Source organism: Eucalyptus grandis, chromosome 6, assembly GCF_016545825.1.
Source record: "Eucalyptus grandis isolate ANBG69807.140 chromosome 6, ASM1654582v1, whole genome shotgun sequence".
In the NCBI taxonomy this organism is placed as follows: Eukaryota; Viridiplantae; Streptophyta; class Magnoliopsida; order Myrtales; family Myrtaceae; genus Eucalyptus; species Eucalyptus grandis.
Genome location: NC_052617.1, coordinates 54,313,958 through 54,331,346, shown reverse-complemented (window position 1 = coordinate 54,331,346; position 17,389 = coordinate 54,313,958). Strand labels below are relative to the sequence as shown.

The window sequence follows — 17,389 nt, the reverse complement described above, 5'->3', positions numbered from 1 at the left end:
TGACTGTTTTTCTTTCTTCACAATCATCTTACAAACTAAGATTTACCACATTGCATAAAGAGGTTTAATAGTCATGATCCTCTCTAGTTTGCAGGAAATATACCTAAAATTTAATCACTTCGTCTACAATCACATATCAACGTGAGATTGGCTACTTTTTACTTTCACAATCACATGGTTTTGGCTCCATCTTACAAACTAAGACCTATCGCATTGCGCTTTCTTAAAGAGGTCAAAGTCATGATCCTCACTCTAGTTCATAGGAAATATACTATGATTTAATCATTTTATCCAAAATCACAAATCAATGTGAGATTGATTGCTTTTATTTCTTCACAATCATATGATTTTGGCTCTATCTTACAAACTAAGGCTTATCACATTATCTTTCTTAAAGAGGTCAGTAGTCATGACTCTTACTCTAGTTCATAAAAAATATATTTATGATTTAATCACTTTGTTCAGAATCACAAATAAACGCGAAATTGACTTTTTTTTCTTTTTCCTTTCACAATCACATGGTTTTGTCTCCATCTACAAACTAAGACTCGTCACATTACTCTTTTTGAAAGAGGTCAATGGTCAGTCTAGTTCATTGGAAATATACATATGATTTAATTACTTTATCCATAATCACAAATCAACGAGAGATGATTGTTTTTTTTTTCTCTCCATAACAATTACATGGTTTTGGAATTATCTTATGAACTAAGACCTATCACATTACTTTTTCTTAAAGAGGTCAATAGTCACGACCCTCACTCTAGTTCATAGGAAACATACTTATGATATAATCATTTTGTCTAGAATCACAGATCAATGTGAGATTGGCTATTTTTCTCTCTTCACAATCACATGATTTTGGCTCTATCTTGCAAACTATGACCTGTCACATTACCATTTCTTAAAGAGGTCGGTAGTCATGACCATCACTCTAGTCCACAAGAAACATGCCTATGATTAAATCCCTTTGTCCAGAATCACATAGTTCAATGTGAGATTGACTGTTTTTTTTTTCTTCAGAATCACATGATTTCTTTCAATACTAAGACCTATCACATTACTCTTTCTTAAAGAGGTCAATCATCATCATTTCTCACTTTAGTTCACAGTAAATATATTTATGATTTAATAACTTTGTCCACAATCACAAATCAATGCGAAATTGACTATTTTTCTTTCTTCACCATCACATGGTTTTGGTTCCATCTACATACTAAGACCTATCACATTACTCTTTCTTAAAGAGATCAATAGTCCTGGCCCTCACTCTAATTTACACGACATATATCTATGATTTAATCACTTTGTCCAGAATCGCAAATCAACGCGAGATTTACTGTTCTTCTTTCTTCACAATCACATGGTCTTGTCTCTATCTTACAAACTAAGACCTATCACATTACTCTTTCTTAAATAGGTCAATAGTCATGACCTCACTCTAGTTCACACGATATATACCTATGATTTAATCACTTTATCCAGAATCACAGATCAACACAAGATTGACCGTTCTTCTTTCTTCACAATCACATGATTTTGGCTCCATCTTCCCCGGAGACTAGGCTCTCTAAACGGCTTATCAACATGTCAAAATCGTCGTCGCTCCTAATGAGGCTGAGCCTTGTGTATCTATCGTCATCATGGAAGATGCTCCCTCCTCTGCCGAGGATTTTGGCTGCATTTAGGATCTCAATGCAGTTCCTGTCTTCCTCCCTCTCACATTTCACCCATGCATAAGCTGCCATGAATGCTCGAGTTAATTTGTGTAAAAGAATACAGCCAAAACGGGAAAGAGAGCACTCACATCGACACCCCTTGGAATTTGGCTACAGTTTTGCTGATGCGTAACATAAGAGATATCCTCTTCTAAATACATGTCTATAAGACTGCAAAGGGCATTACCGGGCTATTTTTCAGACAAAAGCTGTGTGACACGTGTTGTCGATAGAGAAACTCGGTCCACATTTCGAAAAGATTGCTACTGACGAATCATTGTACAATTATATCGATCTGTCATCTTATTCGCATTTGCTCCTCCCGTTGTAAAGAAGTTATAGGGTTGTGGCAAGTTCTCACCTGGAGTTGGTTCCCTAACTTTCTGGAAATAGGTGCAGTTTTCAGGTGCTACTTTCTGGAGAGAGAATCTGTTTGACGTGGACAGTGTCTTCCTCAGTCTGTCCCAACGTCTGGCCATGGTTTTGTATCCGAACTTGAATATTTCCCTCCCTCCATCTTCGATGATTACTTTCAGAAGCTTCAGAGCTCTTAACTGGGTGTCCCTCGAGACGCCCATCGTGTTCAATTGCAGGAATGTGTTCATCCTTTGGTACACCTCTTCATTCCTTATGAATGCCCATCTATTGATAGCCAATGTAAACAATGAAAGAATTGATCTCCAATGGGCAAGCTAGAAGACTTTACCGAAAGCAATGATACAGTCAGCTGAATCAGCAACATCAAAGTACAATTTGAACCGTGATATATAGCAGGAAACATCGGAATCTGGGGAAAAAGTTAAGGGTTTTGGCATATTTACCCGAATCTGCTACCGGCATGACCAGTGAGCTTAGAGATAGTGAAGATAGTGAGGTCCTCGTCCGCTGGGGAAGGAATTCCGGTGAAATGTGGCCAGTAATAAGCGCGGTCGTGAATAGTTTTAACATTAGGGCCATGGAGAATGGCCTCATTTAACTGTCCATCGGGATTGTTCGGTGCTGTCACGAACTCGATGATGTCTCCAGTTGTGTTGGTCACGTTCTTCCAACGCACCGGGTCTCCCTGAAAGCTGCAGTCTGCTGAGTCGAAGAGCTCTGTTTGCATTTGATAAAGCTGTGAAGAAGAAGAAAAACACCGATACCCGAACGGTGAAATTACGTCAAAATTTAGCGTAAGGATGGAGCAGGACGAAACACAGGGTCCATTACAAGCTCGCGAAAGGAAAAATGCTGACCGCATAATAGGGGATTGAGGCAACAGCTGAAGCAGGAAATGAAGAGTTGAGATGAGAGAGAGCATGGACAGCAGCACTGAGGAGTTGGGTAGAGCCAACACCAAACAAAATGTATTTGCCGTCTGTGATGGCATTCCCAACCAGGGAGTGCAGCTTCCTGAGGAGAGACTCAAGCTCTTTGGACAAGGTGGTCTGGTCACTGAAGGAGTAGCTCATTCTGTGCCACCCCGCCACCACTACTGCACTGCTCTCTGCATGCTGCTTCCAGAATGGCTCCAAGAACAATGGATCTCCGCTGCAACCAAACAATAAAATAAAATTGAAGGACTGTGAATTAAGGAAATTTGGAAAGAATGGAAAATGCCGTTCCCTGTTCTAAAACCTTAAACCATTACCAACACAAGGTGGTTTAGACTTAATGAGTTAACACTCGCATACCCAAGGTGTCATAGCCTGACAGGACCATGAAAGCCTGAAACATAAAAACCCCAATACGTGCCGAGTGGAAGATTGGTTCCGATCCATAAGGGGCACATGCAGGTAGGTGCACCACTGATCCATGAATTTTCACATAATGTGAATAGGAACAAAGAACACGCTCAAGGCTTCTAATTTGAGTATCATACTGAAGATGGTGATACTACAGGTGAACATGCCAACTTTCACTACTCGAATAATAAACTGAGGTGAAAAGTTACATGTTCGCATCTAACTAAGGCCTTGGATATTCACATTGGCATTCCACGGGTGACGGAGAATCTTTCAAAGGGCAATTAGTAACACTGATTCAGTGAATTCCTCAGGAAAACCTTTTATTTCGAATCTAATTCGGGATGGGACTGTCAGCTATCCTTATTACAGTAACAATTTATTGATATCTGCGCATGTTCCAACGACGTAAATAAGGAACGAAAGGCTTTCATGTCCTGTAGTTAATGATTGACATGAGTTCAACTTAAAACGACAGATAATTGAGAATTGTCAGTGTTCTTCCCAAGGGGTAGTTATGCGGTCGTTGTCGTGATCTGACGAGATTAGTTTGACCATTTGTTCGGGATTGATCGAGAGTTCGAGACGCAGAAACTAACTCGTCGGCATCGGCAGAGCAAGAGGGCAAGAAGAGGGAGCACTCTGGACCGCCGTAGCAAGTGTTGCACTCACAGGCCGGCCTCCCGTCGACCACCACGCCGTCGAGGTACGCCCTCCCGTGGCCCGAGCACTCCCGCGCCGCCGCCAACTCGGCCTCCGCCGCTGCCCTCCCGCTCCAACTCAGGCCTTGGATGCTCACCTCATCGCCGCGCCACTTCCACCCCCACACGCCACGGCGACCCACGTAGAGATTCACCCCGAAGAAGAGATTCGCAATCACGGAACACAAGAAGCATAGCTTAAAGATTGAGCCCTCTGATCTGGCCATGCTCTCATCACCAAAACTCTCTCCCTCCCTCTGTATCTCCAACCAGGAATATTTTCAGTGAGAGAGAGGGAATCAAGGAGAAGAACAGAGCACAGAGAACGACGGGTGGAATAGTCTAACGTAGTTGGTGAAAGGAAAAGCCAATTAGCCAAGAGTATGAGATGGAGATGAAGGTGACGGGATTTAGCTCGTCCTCCTGCGTCCTCAATGACGTTCCAACGCTCCAACCAATGGGAGATCGGTCACGTGGACCGTTGTATGAAAAATTGATCCACCTGACGTTCGCAAGAAATTTCAAATTCGAGCCTAAAGTTAAAGAACACAGCGCACCACCTGCGATTCTAGTGCCATGACATCATGATACACGTGTGTGGACGTGAACTAGTTTCTCTGTTTTTTTGTTAATTACTTGATTGAGGATTTTCCATATGAATTAGGATTTTCAAGTATAATTTTGAGCGGTAGAAACTGATTTACGGAAACTCACGACTTCATTCTCTACACCAACGGGACATGTGCTCATAAACCTTTTCCCCATAAGCGAACGAGAGTATGCTTTAACCGTGATCGATCATATCGGTCGGCCTTGAAAACGACGGAGCACGAAGCAAAATCAATCCTATAAGAAGTCAGAACAGTTTAGAGAGTAGGACATCATTTCCTTTCTGTAAAACTTGAACTTTTTATGAGTGCTATTCTCTTAGAGATTAGGTCTTCTAGAGGTGCCCCTTCCGTGCATCACATTCTGTACTTTTTTGTCTGTGGTTGGTGCTGGATTCACTTTCCTCGATTTTCCCTAGCAGGGTGGATATGGTTCTGAATTTTGTTTTGTCATATGTAAAAAAAAAAGGGAGAAGAATTTTCAAAGCAATGTTTAGCTCAGAAGAAAGTCTCTACTAATTCTAAATTTTATGAATCACTTTTTTATGCGGAATAACAAGCAAGATATAAAATCAAAATTATAAGTTAAAAATAGGAAGCCCTTGAGTAACTCTTGAAATTGATCCCACTTTGAGTCAATTATTTAAATTTAACCTGCTAGAGTTTTTATATCTATTTACATCATTGTTTTCTCAATAAGTTTTAGGACTTGTATTATCGATTTCTACTTGTATTATCGATTTCTACTTTAAAATTAGTGGAAGGATATTTCCTTGTCAAGGCATGCAAAGCAGACCCTCCAATAAAAAATAATAAAAAAGATGAAAAAAGAAATTGATTGATCAAGACACTAGCGGAACTAACAAAGCGTTGCGTGAATCAAAGCAAGATAATTGATAGCCGTAAGAAGGATTTGCATTGCAATGTGGCCTCCCACAAGCATCGCTATGCCCTTACAGAGCTTCGTGAACTAGCAACCCAGCTCGTTCCTTGCCATACATTTACTTCAAATTCACATCATACAAATAACAATTGAACCCTAAGGAGAAAGTAGATGATGTGGAAAGAATTGTGTTGCCATGCCATGTTGATCATGTGGTTCAAGATTAGATGGCGTAGATCGTTCATTGAGGACGACGAAGAACTAATCCCAATCCCGTGAGAATCTTGTTCGTGTTGGCTAGGTTGGGGCTAAGTGAAATGAATTGTAGAGACTTTTTGATTCGAGAGCTAGGATTTTGTCTTAAAAGTGGGGACAACAATTTTCATGAAAAATTGATAGGTATTTTCCTGGAAAATATTTTACGAAACAAACGAAGTTTTGATATATATAGAGAAAAATAAAACATAAAAAAAGAATAAAAGAATAAATGCACTTAAAGTCCTAAAAACTTGTCACGAAAGTGCAATTGAATTCTAAAATTTTCAAAAATGTAATTGAATCTGAAAATTTATTTCAAAAGTATAATTAAGTTCTAAAATTTTAAAAAGTGCAATCAAGTCTTAAAATTTATCAAGTTAATGCAATCAATCCTAAAACCGCTATAATTTTACATTTATCAAGTTGGATGTAGTTAATGAAAGGATTTGATTTCACCAACTTTATAATTTTTGTATTTAATTGCACTTTTGAAAAGAAATCCATTGTACTTTTATGATGAGTTTTTAGGACTCAGTTATACTTTTTGACTATTTTAGGATTCAATTGTACATTTGTGACAACTTTTAGGATTTGTAATACACTTATCCAAAAAAAAATCCAAATGGTCCTCAAGTCGACCATTGATTTGGGCTTCATATTGAGCAAACCCAATCGGGCTGACTTTCATGGGCCTCTCTGCTTAGAGCTAAAGAAATTCAAAGGAAGCCCTTTTTTATTTAAGTAAAAAAAAAAAAAAAAAAAAAAAACTCAAACCCTGGAGAAAGCCGCCTGTTTTGTTTTCCGACATCACCTTCCATGCCTCATCCTCTCTCTCTCTCTCAATTCGGCTTAAGTCCTTAGAACTTGAGATATGACTTTTATTTGGAATAAATGCATTGAAATTTCTAAAATTTGTCATAAAGTGTAATTGAGTCATAAAGTTTCAAAAAGTGAAATTAAGTCTTAAAATTTGTCACAAAGTGCAATTGAATCTTAAAATTTTCAAAAAGTGAAATAAAGTCTTAAAACTTGTCACAAAAATACAATTGAGTTCTAAAACTTTCAAAAAATGCAATCAAGTCTTGAAACTTATGAAATTAGTCCAATCTAGGTCATTCCAATTATCGCACTTTTTGAAAGTTTTAAGATTTAATTGTATTTTCATTACAAGTTTTAAGACTTGATTGAAATTTTTGAAAATTTTAGGACTCAGGTGAACTTTCATGCCCGAAGTCATTACCTTAACCACAAGGAGGGGGATGCCGAAGGCAGGGCTAGTGACTGGAGTGAAGTCGTAATAACAAGTTTTAGGACTTGATTGTTCTTTTTGAAAGTTTTAGGATTCAATTGCATTTTCGTGACAAATTTTAAGACATCCAATGTACTTATTCCATTTTATTTGATGCTAAAATTACATTATCATAATACGTATGCATTAATAAACAAACTGTATTATTATTATTATTATTATTATTATTATTATTATTATTATTATTATTATTATTATTTAAAGATAAGAAAGTTATATTTCATTTCAGTGGAAAATGCCAAAAAGTTCGCGGGAGGAGCTTCGAGTTTGGCCAAACATTCTCTCGCTCTCCCAAAGATGATTTCTTCATCTTGCAAATGTGTAGTTGATTTCTTCATCCATCTTTCACCTTGCAGTCCGCCATCCAATGCTTTTTCATTCTCATCACCAGTGCACCCGCTTGGCTCAGATTTCTTGTCTTTTAGCTCTAGCCATCTTTCTTTAGTTCGTCCGTGGCATCGAAATGTCACTGGACTTAGCTTCAGACATCTTCGGCTTTGTACAAGGTGATTGTAGCTCTGGTATGCTGAACTCTCAAAAAATGTCCAGAAACGTTAGAATACTAAAAAATGACTTTAAAATGGCGAAAATGGCTAAAGTTCCAAAAATGTATCTCATTTTCATGTAGTTTTATGGTATTATATTGTATTTTACTGCATGGATTTGCTAGGTTGCGCTCTCAACCCTACCAACCTGTGATAGAGTATTTCATTCTAACTCCTAGACTATATATAATACCCTAACTTTTGTCTCAAAGCTGTGGTGTTACATCAACGTTCTTGTGAGTACTCCGATTAGAATAATTTCTCATTGTGAGTTAAACTGTGTTCACTGCAGTTGTGGCATCTATGCCTTTATTCATCAGCTCTGTATTTTCTATGGTAGCTATGTATGTCAAACCATGTGAGACAATCCTATTAGTGAGTGTGGCAGAGGTTAAATTAGATGATTGTTAAAGAAGAAATGAAGAAGAAAGAAATGCAGAAACTGGAGAGGAGGGGGAAGAAGGGGAAAAGAGCCCATTTGTGGAGGGTACCTGATTTTGTCACCGTGTCTTCTGACAAATGAGCAATGCTAAACCTAAATTATTTAGGACATTCAGAATTAACACACTACAGAATTTTACACGAATAAAAGTTCACAGTTTTGAGTATTATTTCAATTCAAATCTTGGCACTATGGGAGGCACTCCCTGTTTCTTTTGAGCTATTTTGTCATTTATAAACAGGTGAACATATAAAAAAACTATTCCCCATTGACATGTGTGGGCTTTTCGCATGATGAGTTCGAAAAGGATTTATTCTCTTATCCCTTGCTGATATGAAACTCTTATGCCCCTCCATTTTAGGGTTGCACTGTGAAGCCTCCGACCAAAGACTCATTATTGTCTTGACTTTGGAGCTCTTTGCTGTGCTATGTGCAAATGGTTTCTTCTTCATTTTCAACTTTATAGTACTTTTTGAAGGAAGGGTAGACAGTTAAGTCGTTTTAGCAATCTATGGCCAAAAAGAAAGAGTTGTTTGATATAATTATTTAGGCACATATCAGACTTACAAAGTGCTTACAAGGGCAGAGTAAGTGCAATGTGTCTGCAAAACTCCAGTAGGATGACAATGTCGAGGAGGGTGATAATCAAGCATGGCGTATGATTTGAAGACCACAATTAAAAGTGGCTCCTCATGAAAAGAGAAATGTATAGTCTTGCTTTATTGTATTGTGTTATACCAATGTTTGCAATATATTACAAACTAAAATATATCACATTACTCTTTCTTAAAATGGTCAGTAGTAATGACCCTCACTCTAATTCACAAGAAATATACCTATGATTTAATCACTTTGTCCAAAATCACGGATCAATGCAACATTGATTTTTTTCTTTCTTCACATTCATCTTATAAACTAAGATTTACCACATTGCGCTTTCTTAAAGAGGTTAATAGTCATGATCCTCTCTCTAGTTCGCAGGAAATATACCTAAGATTTAATCACTTTGTTTACAATCACATATCAATGTGAGATTGGCTACTTTTTTACCTTCACAATCACATGGTTTTGGCTCCATCTTACAAATTAAGGTCTATTGCATTGTGCTTTCTTAAAGAGGTCAAAGTCAAGATCCTCACTCTAGTTCATGGGAAATATACTATGGTTTAATCACTTTATCCAAATTCACAAATCAACGTGAGATCGACCGCCTTTCTTTCTTTATAATCATATGCTTTTGACTCCATCTTACAAACTAAGGCTTATCACATTATCTTTCTTGAAGAGGTCAATAGTCATGACCCTTACTTTGGTTCACAAAAAATATATTTATGATTTAATCACTTTGTTTAGAATCATAAATCAATGCGAAATTGACTTTTTTTCCCCTTCACAATCATATGGTTTTGTCTCCATCTTGTAAACTAAGACCTATCACGTTACTCTTTCTTAAAGAGGTCAATGGTCACTCTAATTCACGGGAAATATACATATGATTTAACTACTTATCAACGTGAGATGATTGCTTTTTTTCCCCCTTAACAATTACATGGTTTTGGTATTATCTTACAAACTAAGATCTATCACATTGCTTTTTCTTAAAGAGGTCAATAGTCATGACCCTCACTCTAGTTTGCACGAAATATATGTATGATTTAATCATTTTATCCGTAATCGTGAGATTGACCGTTTTTCTTTCTTTACAATCACATGGTTTTGCCTCTATCTTGCAAACTAAGACCTGTCACATTACTATTTCTTAAAGAGGTTGGTAGTCATGATCCTCACTCTAGTCCACAAGAAACATGCCTATGATTAAATCCCTTTGTCCAGAATCATATCGATCAATGTGAGTTTGACTGTTATTTTTCTTCACAATCACATGATTTTGGTTTCATCTTTTCATACTAAGACCTACCACATTACTTTTTCTTAAAGAGGTCAATCGTCATGACCCTTACTTTAGTTCACAATAAATATACTTATGGTTTAATAACTTCATCCACAATTACAAATCAACGCGAGATTGACTATTTTTCTTTCTTCACAATCACATGGTTTTGGTTCCATCTTACATACTAAGACCTATCACATTACTCTTTCTTTAAGAGGCTAATAGTCATGACCCTCACTCTAATTCACATGATATATACCTATGATTTAATCACTTTGTCTAGAATCACATATCAACGCGAGATTGATCATTCTTCTTTCTTCACAATCACATGATCTTGTCTCAATTTACAAACTAAGACCCATCACATTACTTTTTCTTAAAGAGGTCAATAGTCATGACCCTCACTCTAGTTCACAAGAAATATATCTATGATTTAATATCTTTGTCCACAATCACAAATCAACACGAGATTGACTATTTTTCTTTCTTCCTAATCACATGACTTTGGTTCCATCTTACATACTAAGACCATCACATCACTCTTTCTTAAAGAGGTCAATAGTCATGACCTTCGCTCTAATTCACATGATATGTACCTATGATTTAATTACTTTATTTAGAGTCACAAATCAATACGAGATTGACTATTCTTCTTTCTTCACAATCACATGGTCTTGTCTCCATCTAACAAACTAAGACCTATCACTTTACTCTTTCTTAAATAGGTCAATAGTCATGACCTTCACTCTAGGTCGCACGGTATATACCTATGATTCAATCACTTTGTCCAGAATCATAGATCAACACGAGATTGACTGTTCTTCTTTCTTCACAATTACATGATTTTGGCTCCATCTTCCTTGGAGACTAGGCTCTCTAATCGGCTTATCAGCATGTCAAAATCGTCGTCGCTCCTAATGAGGCTGAGCCTTGCGTACCTATCGTCGTCATGGAAGATGCTCCCTCCTCTACCAAGGATTTTGGCCGCATTTAGGATCTCAATGCAGTTCTTGTCTTCCTCCCTCTCACATTTCACCCATGCATAAGCTGCCATAAATGCTCCAGTTAATTTGTGAAAAAGAATACAGCCAAAACGGGAAAGAGAGAACTCACATCGACACCCCTTGGAATTTGGCAACAGTTTTGCTGATGCGTAACATAAGAGAGATCCTCTTCTAAATACATGTGTATAAGACTGCAAAGGGCATTACTGGGGTATTTTTCAGACAAAAGCTGTGTAACACATGTTGATAGAGAAACTCGGTCCACATTTTGAAAAAGAATGCTACTGATGAATCATCATAAAATTATATTGATCTGTCATCTTATCACATTTGCTCCTCGCGTTGTAAATAAGTTATAGGGTTGTGGCAAATTCTCACCTGGAGTTGGTTCCCTAACTTTCTGGAAATAGGTGCAGTTTTCAGGTGGTACTTTCTGGAGAGAGAATCTGTTTGACATGGACAATGTCTTCCTCAGTCTGTCCCAACGTTTGGTCATGGTTTTGTATCCGAACTCAAATATTTCCCTGCCCCCATCTTCGATGATTACTTTCAGAAGCTTCATAGCTCTTAACTGAGTGTCCCTCGAGACGCCCATCATGTTCAATTGCAGGTACATGTTCATCCTTTGGTACACCTCTTCGTTCCTTATGAATGCCCATCTGTTTTAAGCCAACGTTAACAATGAAAGAAATGATTCCCACTGGGTAAGCTAGAAGATTTTACTGAAAGCTATGATACTGTCAGCTGAATCAGCAACATCAAACTACAATTTGAACCGTGAATATATAGCAGGAAACATCAGAATATGGGGAAAAAGTTAAGGGTTTTGGCATATTTACCCGAATCTGCTACCGGCATGACCAGTGAGCTTAGAGATAGTGAAGATAGTGAGGTCCTCGTCTGCTGGGGAAGGAATCCCTGTGAAATGTGGCCAGTAATAAGCGCGGTCGTGAATAGTTTTAACATTAGGGCCATGGAGAATGGCCTCATTCAACTGTCCATTGGGATTGTTCGGTGCAGTCACGAACTCGATGATGTCTCCAGTGGTGTTGGTTGCGTTCTTCCAACGTGCCGGGTCTCCCTGAAAGCTGCAGTCTGCTGAGTCGAAGAACTCTGTTTGCATTTGATAAAGCTGTGAAGAAGAAGAAAAACACCGATACCCGAACGGTGAAATTACGTCAAAATTGAGCGTAAGGATGGAGCAGGACGAAACACAGAGTCCATTACAAGCTCGCGAAAGGAAAAATGCTGACCGCATAATAGGGGATTGAGGCAACAGCTGAAGCAGGAAATGAAGAGTTGAGATGAGAGAGAGCATGGACAGCAGCATTGAGGAGTTGGGTAGAGCCAGCACCAAACAAAATGTATTTGTCGTCTGTGATGGCATTCCCAACCTGGGAGTGCAGCTTCCTGAGGAGAGACTCAAGTTCTTGGGACAAGGTGGTCTGGTCACTGAAGGAGTAGCTCATCCTGTGCCAACCCGCCACCACTACTGCACTGCTCTCTGCATGCTGCTTCCAGAATGGCTCCAAGAACAATGGATCTCCCCTGCAACCAAACGATAAAATAAAATTAAAGGACTGTGAATTAAGGAGATTTCGAAAGAGTGGAAAATGCCGCTCCAACCTTAAACTGTTACCAACACGAGGTGGTTTAAATTTTACGAGTTAACTCTCGCATACCCGAAGTGTGATAGCCTGACAGACCATTAAAGCCTGAAACATAAAAGCCCAATACGTGCCGAGTGGAAGAATGGTTCCGACCCATAAGGGACATGTGCAGGTAAACCGCTGATCCATGAATTTTCACAAAATGTAAAAGAACAAAGAATCGCGCTCAAGGCATATAACTTGTTTATTGTATTGAAGATGGGGATCCCATAGGTGAACATGTCAATGTTCACAACTGGAATGATAAACTGAGAGGAAAAGTTACATGTAGGCATCTAAATTCTATCTGTGGAAGACATGTTAATCAAAAGTTACATGTTCGTACCATGTGTGCATCCTTAAAGAAGCACCCCTATTATAATAGGATATAGGACACCAATCTTGTACCCCACAAACGGAGAAAATTGTGGAGTTTCGGTGCCGAAATTGTATTCTCCCAGAACAGAAAAAAACAAGAATCAATGAAGTCCTCATCCATCACATTGGCATCTCACAAATGACAGAGAATGTCTCAAAGGGCCATTGGGAATACTGATTCAGTGAAACCTCATTGAAATCTTTCATTTCGAATCCAATTCGGGATGAGACCATCAGCTATCCTTATTACAGTAACAATTCAGTGAATTCTGCGCATATTCGAGAAAATATTCAGTGGTTTGCAAAAGCCACGTCACCGGCTGACGTGGTGTGCACTTATTTATTGATACTCAATTGGATGTTGAAAGGGAAATTTAAAAAATTAATTTTGTTCTCTTTTCCCCTCCATCTTCGACCTCGGCTCCGCCTAGGCTCGGCCACCTCCATCGCCCAAGCCGCCCCGCCGCCAACGTCGCCGCCGTCCCTGAACCACCGCCCCACCGTGGCCGCCACAGTCTGCGTTAAAGCTGTTGAGCTCGTCGCCGGCAGCCATGGACGAGCCAAGACTCGAGCTCAAAGCTGTTGAGCAGGAAACCAGATCTGGAGATGCAGAGGAGCGGTCGGCCATGGACGGCTTCTCGGTCTGTCGCAAAGTTGTTGAGCTCTTCGCCGGCAGCCATGGGACGAGCCAAGATCTGGAGCAGCGAACCAGACCCGGAGGTGCAGAGGAGCGTTGCAGCAAACCAAATCTGGAGAGAACCTCCGCGTCCACCCTCTCCGTCATCCCGCCGGATTTGGAACTGAGGCACAGGCGGAGGAGACGGCCAAACTGGTTTCACACGGCGCCGGCAACTCCCACTCCGCCGGTGGCGATGGCGGAAGGAGGGGCGGCGGTCGGGCTTGTGCGTGCAGATGGAAGAGGAGGAAAAGAGAAATCCAGGTGGATTAAGGGATTTTTAATTTATCGTTTGCTGACACGTTTCAGTTTTTAATTGGCCAATAGCACATTAACGCACGCCACGTCAGCTGTAGACGTGGCGCTTTAGAAAACCACTGAATATTTTCTCGTTTGTTGGGGAATGAATGATCGAGACGTAGATTCTTACCTTACCAAAAAAAAAAAAAAAAAATTGATCGAGACGGAGAAAGTCGAAACTAACCCGTCGGCATTGGCAGAGCAAGAGGGCAAGAAGAGGGAGCAGTCCGGACCGCCGTAGCACGTGTTGCACTCGCAGGCCGGCCTCCCGTCGGCGACCGCCCCGTCGAGGAACGCCCTCCCGTGGCCCGAGCACTCCCGCGCCGCCGCCGACTCGGCCTCCGCCGCCGCCCTCCGCTCCAGCTCAGGCCTTGGACGTTCACCTCGTCGCTGCTCCACTTCCACCCCCACGCCACGGCGACCCAGGTAGAGATTCACCCCGAAGAAGAGATTCGCGATCAAGGAACACAGGAAGCACAGCTTAAAGATCGAGCCCTCTGGTCTGGCCATCATGCTCTCGTCACCAAAACCCTCTCCCTCTCTCTGTATCTCCAACCGAGAATATTTTCACAGAGAGAGAGAGAGAGAGAGGGAATCGAGGAGAAGAACAGAGCACAGAGAACGACGGCTGAAATAGTCTAATGAAGTTGGCGAAAGGAAAGGCGAAAGGATAATGACATTTAAGATTTTAACTCTTTCGCCTGCGTGCTCAATGACGTTCCAACGCTCCAACCAATGGAAGGCGGGCCACGTGGACCATCGTATGAATAATTGATCCACCTGACGTTCGCTGGAAAATTCAACTCGTGCCCAGAGCAAAAGTAAAAGAACAAAACGTACCGTCTGCGATTATTCCAGTGCCATGACGTCATGATACACGTCTATGGACGTGGATTTGTTTCCTTTTTTTTTTTTTTTAAATTGCTCGATTGAGCATTTTCCATGTGAGTTAGGATTTTCGAGAATAATTTTTAGTAGTGAAAGGTGATTTACGAAAACCCTCTAGTTCTTTCTCTACATCGACGGTATAAGTGCTCGTAAACTTTTTCTCTTGTGAACGATTGGGAGCACGCTCTAAGCAGGATCGATCACATCGGTTAGTCTTTAAAATGACGATCAAAAACCAAAATCAATTCGATGGAAATTAGAACAGTTTAGAGAATAGGACACCATTTTTTTTTTTTTTTTTGTAAAGCTTAGACTTTTATGGGTGCTACTCTCTTAGAGATAAGATTGCGCATTTTCTTCTGTTATATTAAAAATGACAAGAATTTTTTCAAAGTAATGTTTAGCTAGAAGAAAGTCTCTACCAACTCTGATTTTTGGACTAACTTTCTTTTACGTGGAACAACAAGCAAGAAATAAAATCAAAATTAAAAGTTAAAAATAGGAAGTCCTTAAATAACTCTCCAAATTGGTCCCACTTTGAGTCAATTATTAAAATTCAACCCCCCCTAGTTGAAAGGTATTTTCTTGTTGAGGTACGCGAAGCTGCTTGACCCTCTAATAATTAGGGGTGATCGGTTTCCGGTTCGGTCCGGTTCCACCTTAGAACCTGGAACTGGTTGGAAAACCGGTTCCCAATTTTGGGAACGTGGGCCAGGACCATTGGTTAGGTTCGATCCTGGGTCGGTTGTCACCCAATATGATCGGCACTTTCTTTTTCACTAAATAACAACAATTCATTAAAGAACAACAACGTGTTCCGGATCGATCAATCCATTCGGTTAAAACGTCTAATAAAACTACCACACATGTTTCACGCGCGAAAATATTCAAACTTCACTGCGTGAATATTAATCATAATTTATGTGTTTCACTCTTAATTTTAAGCATAAAATGCATGAACAATTTGAGTAAAATGCGTTTTGGCTTAGGTTTTTTATAGATAATCTCTCTACATGTTTTGAATGTTTAGTCGACGGACTCTTTGAGACTTGAAGTGTCTTATCGTTTGCAAGTGAGGAGCAAAGAGAGAGTGAGCATGAGGAACTCCTAGAGTCTTATCTCACATCGAGTATAAGATAAAACTAACAAATAAGTTTTAAGAGCTTTGGTGATCTCTTGGTCACACAAGAGGTTATTCTCAATTGTAATTCGGTCAATGAAGTTTTATATATAATATTCATATATTATATGTGTTTATATATTATATTTATATAAATTATATATAAAAATTTGGTTCGGTTCGAAGTGGTTGGTGCAGTTGCCGCCGGACCTTGGAACGGGAACCGACTGCTGACAGTGGGAACCGCCCAAAATCGGCCGGTCCGGTCCAGTCCGGTCTAGTCTCGATTCGGACGGTTTCCGTTGCACACCCCTACTAATAATGATCCTCCAATAATGATAAAAAAAAAGGAAAAAGAAATTGATTGATCGAGACACTACAGCAATTACGATGGCGTAGTTGTTAGCTCATCGAACAAGTCGCAACTTGAGAAAATGACGTGAAGGCAACACATTTTCCTTTTTCCTTTTTGTTTTTGTTTTTTGTCTCTAGTGGGTAAGATTCTGATGCCATATATTTTTATTTTTTTCCAATAAACGAGATTTAGATTCCGTGGCCATAATAAACTAGACGAAACATGATTCTTCTATCACTCACATTGTGATATTTTGGTGTACGATAACACAATGAATAATCCCACTTGAGTTGAAAATAAAAATCAATTGGGAAAACTTGAACTGATGTAAAATTTTAAATAAAAGATAATAACTAAATTATAATCGAAATAATTAATCATTTAGAAGAGTAGAAATAGAGTTTTAGATTCCATTTTTTTCACGAAAAAAAATGTGACATTTCGAGGAAAGTATTTTCTAAAAAGTCATTTCCTAAGAAAAAAAGGTAATTTTTTTTTTCAGTATTTGATTGAAACTTGAAAATAAACTAGAAAATGTAATTAGTTACTTGGTAAGTTGGTCATTCCATTATTTTTTCCCGTATACTTAAACATGGTAAACCAAAACTTAACAAAACTCCAAACTAAACTGAGTACTCCTCAACACAATACATATAATATAATGTATTCTTATACCAACCATACACAAATTGAACAATAGAGCTCTCGTACGTGAGAACCATACATTTGCCATTCATATTAAGAACATCAGACACACATTTTAGTTTGCATTTTTGGCCACCACAAAATTTCATCATTAATTACTAGCCAACACATATATGACCAAAGCCATTTTAAGTATTCACAATACAAAAGTAGCAAAAACAGAGAGAAACCCACATCATACAAATAAATAACCATTAAACCCTAAGGAGAGAGTAGATGATGTGGAAAC

At 39.3% G+C, this 17,389-nt stretch overlaps 2 protein-coding genes across 2 annotated transcripts; both read right to left on the bottom strand.

Annotated features, from left to right (window-relative positions):
- Positions 1 to 1,322: 1,322 nt before the first annotated feature.
- Positions 1,323 to 4,493, bottom strand: LOC104450822 (tryptophan aminotransferase-related protein 4). The gene is made up of 5 exons (XM_018876164.2): positions 4,042 to 4,493; positions 2,954 to 3,248; positions 2,540 to 2,832; positions 2,080 to 2,360; positions 1,323 to 1,741 (listed from the first exon to the last, which is right to left on the bottom strand). The coding sequence occupies exons 1-5, from the start codon at positions 4,368 to 4,370 to the stop codon at positions 1,530 to 1,532; spliced, it is 1,410 nt and encodes a 469-aa protein (XP_018731709.2). The 5' UTR covers positions 4,371 to 4,493; the 3' UTR covers positions 1,323 to 1,529.
- Positions 4,494 to 10,492: 5,999 nt separating this feature from the next.
- LOC104450820 (tryptophan aminotransferase-related protein 3) lies at positions 10,493 to 14,602 on the bottom strand. The gene is made up of 5 exons (XM_039314700.1): positions 14,277 to 14,602; positions 12,343 to 12,637; positions 11,929 to 12,221; positions 11,468 to 11,748; positions 10,493 to 11,132 (listed from the first exon to the last, which is right to left on the bottom strand). The coding sequence occupies exons 1-5, from the start codon at positions 14,600 to 14,602 to the stop codon at positions 10,921 to 10,923; spliced, it is 1,407 nt and encodes a 468-aa protein (XP_039170634.1). The 3' UTR covers positions 10,493 to 10,920.
- Between the last annotated feature and the right edge of the window lie 2,787 nt (positions 14,603 to 17,389).

Bases quoted from the DNA above. Each gene is read 5' to 3' on its own strand.
- LOC104450822 (XM_018876164.2), bottom strand. From the start codon at position 4,370: ATGGCCAGATCAGAGGGCTCAATCTTTAAGCTATGCTTCTTGTGTTCC. The intron at 2,833-2,953 runs GTCAGCATTTTT...TCTTCTTCACAG, and splicing joins CCTCAATCCCCTATTATGCG to CTTTATCAAATGCAAACAGA. The intron at 1,742-2,079 runs GTGAGAACTTGC...CATTCATGGCAG, and splicing joins AGTTAGGGAACCAACTCCAG to CTTATGCATGGGTGAAATGT.
- LOC104450820 (XM_039314700.1), bottom strand. From the start codon at position 14,602: ATGGCCAGACCAGAGGGCTCGATCTTTAAGCTGTGCTTCCTGTGTTCC. The intron at 12,222-12,342 runs GTCAGCATTTTT...TCTTCTTCACAG, and splicing joins CCTCAATCCCCTATTATGCG to CTTTATCAAATGCAAACAGA. The intron at 11,133-11,467 runs GTGAGAATTTGC...CATTTATGGCAG, and splicing joins AGTTAGGGAACCAACTCCAG to CTTATGCATGGGTGAAATGT.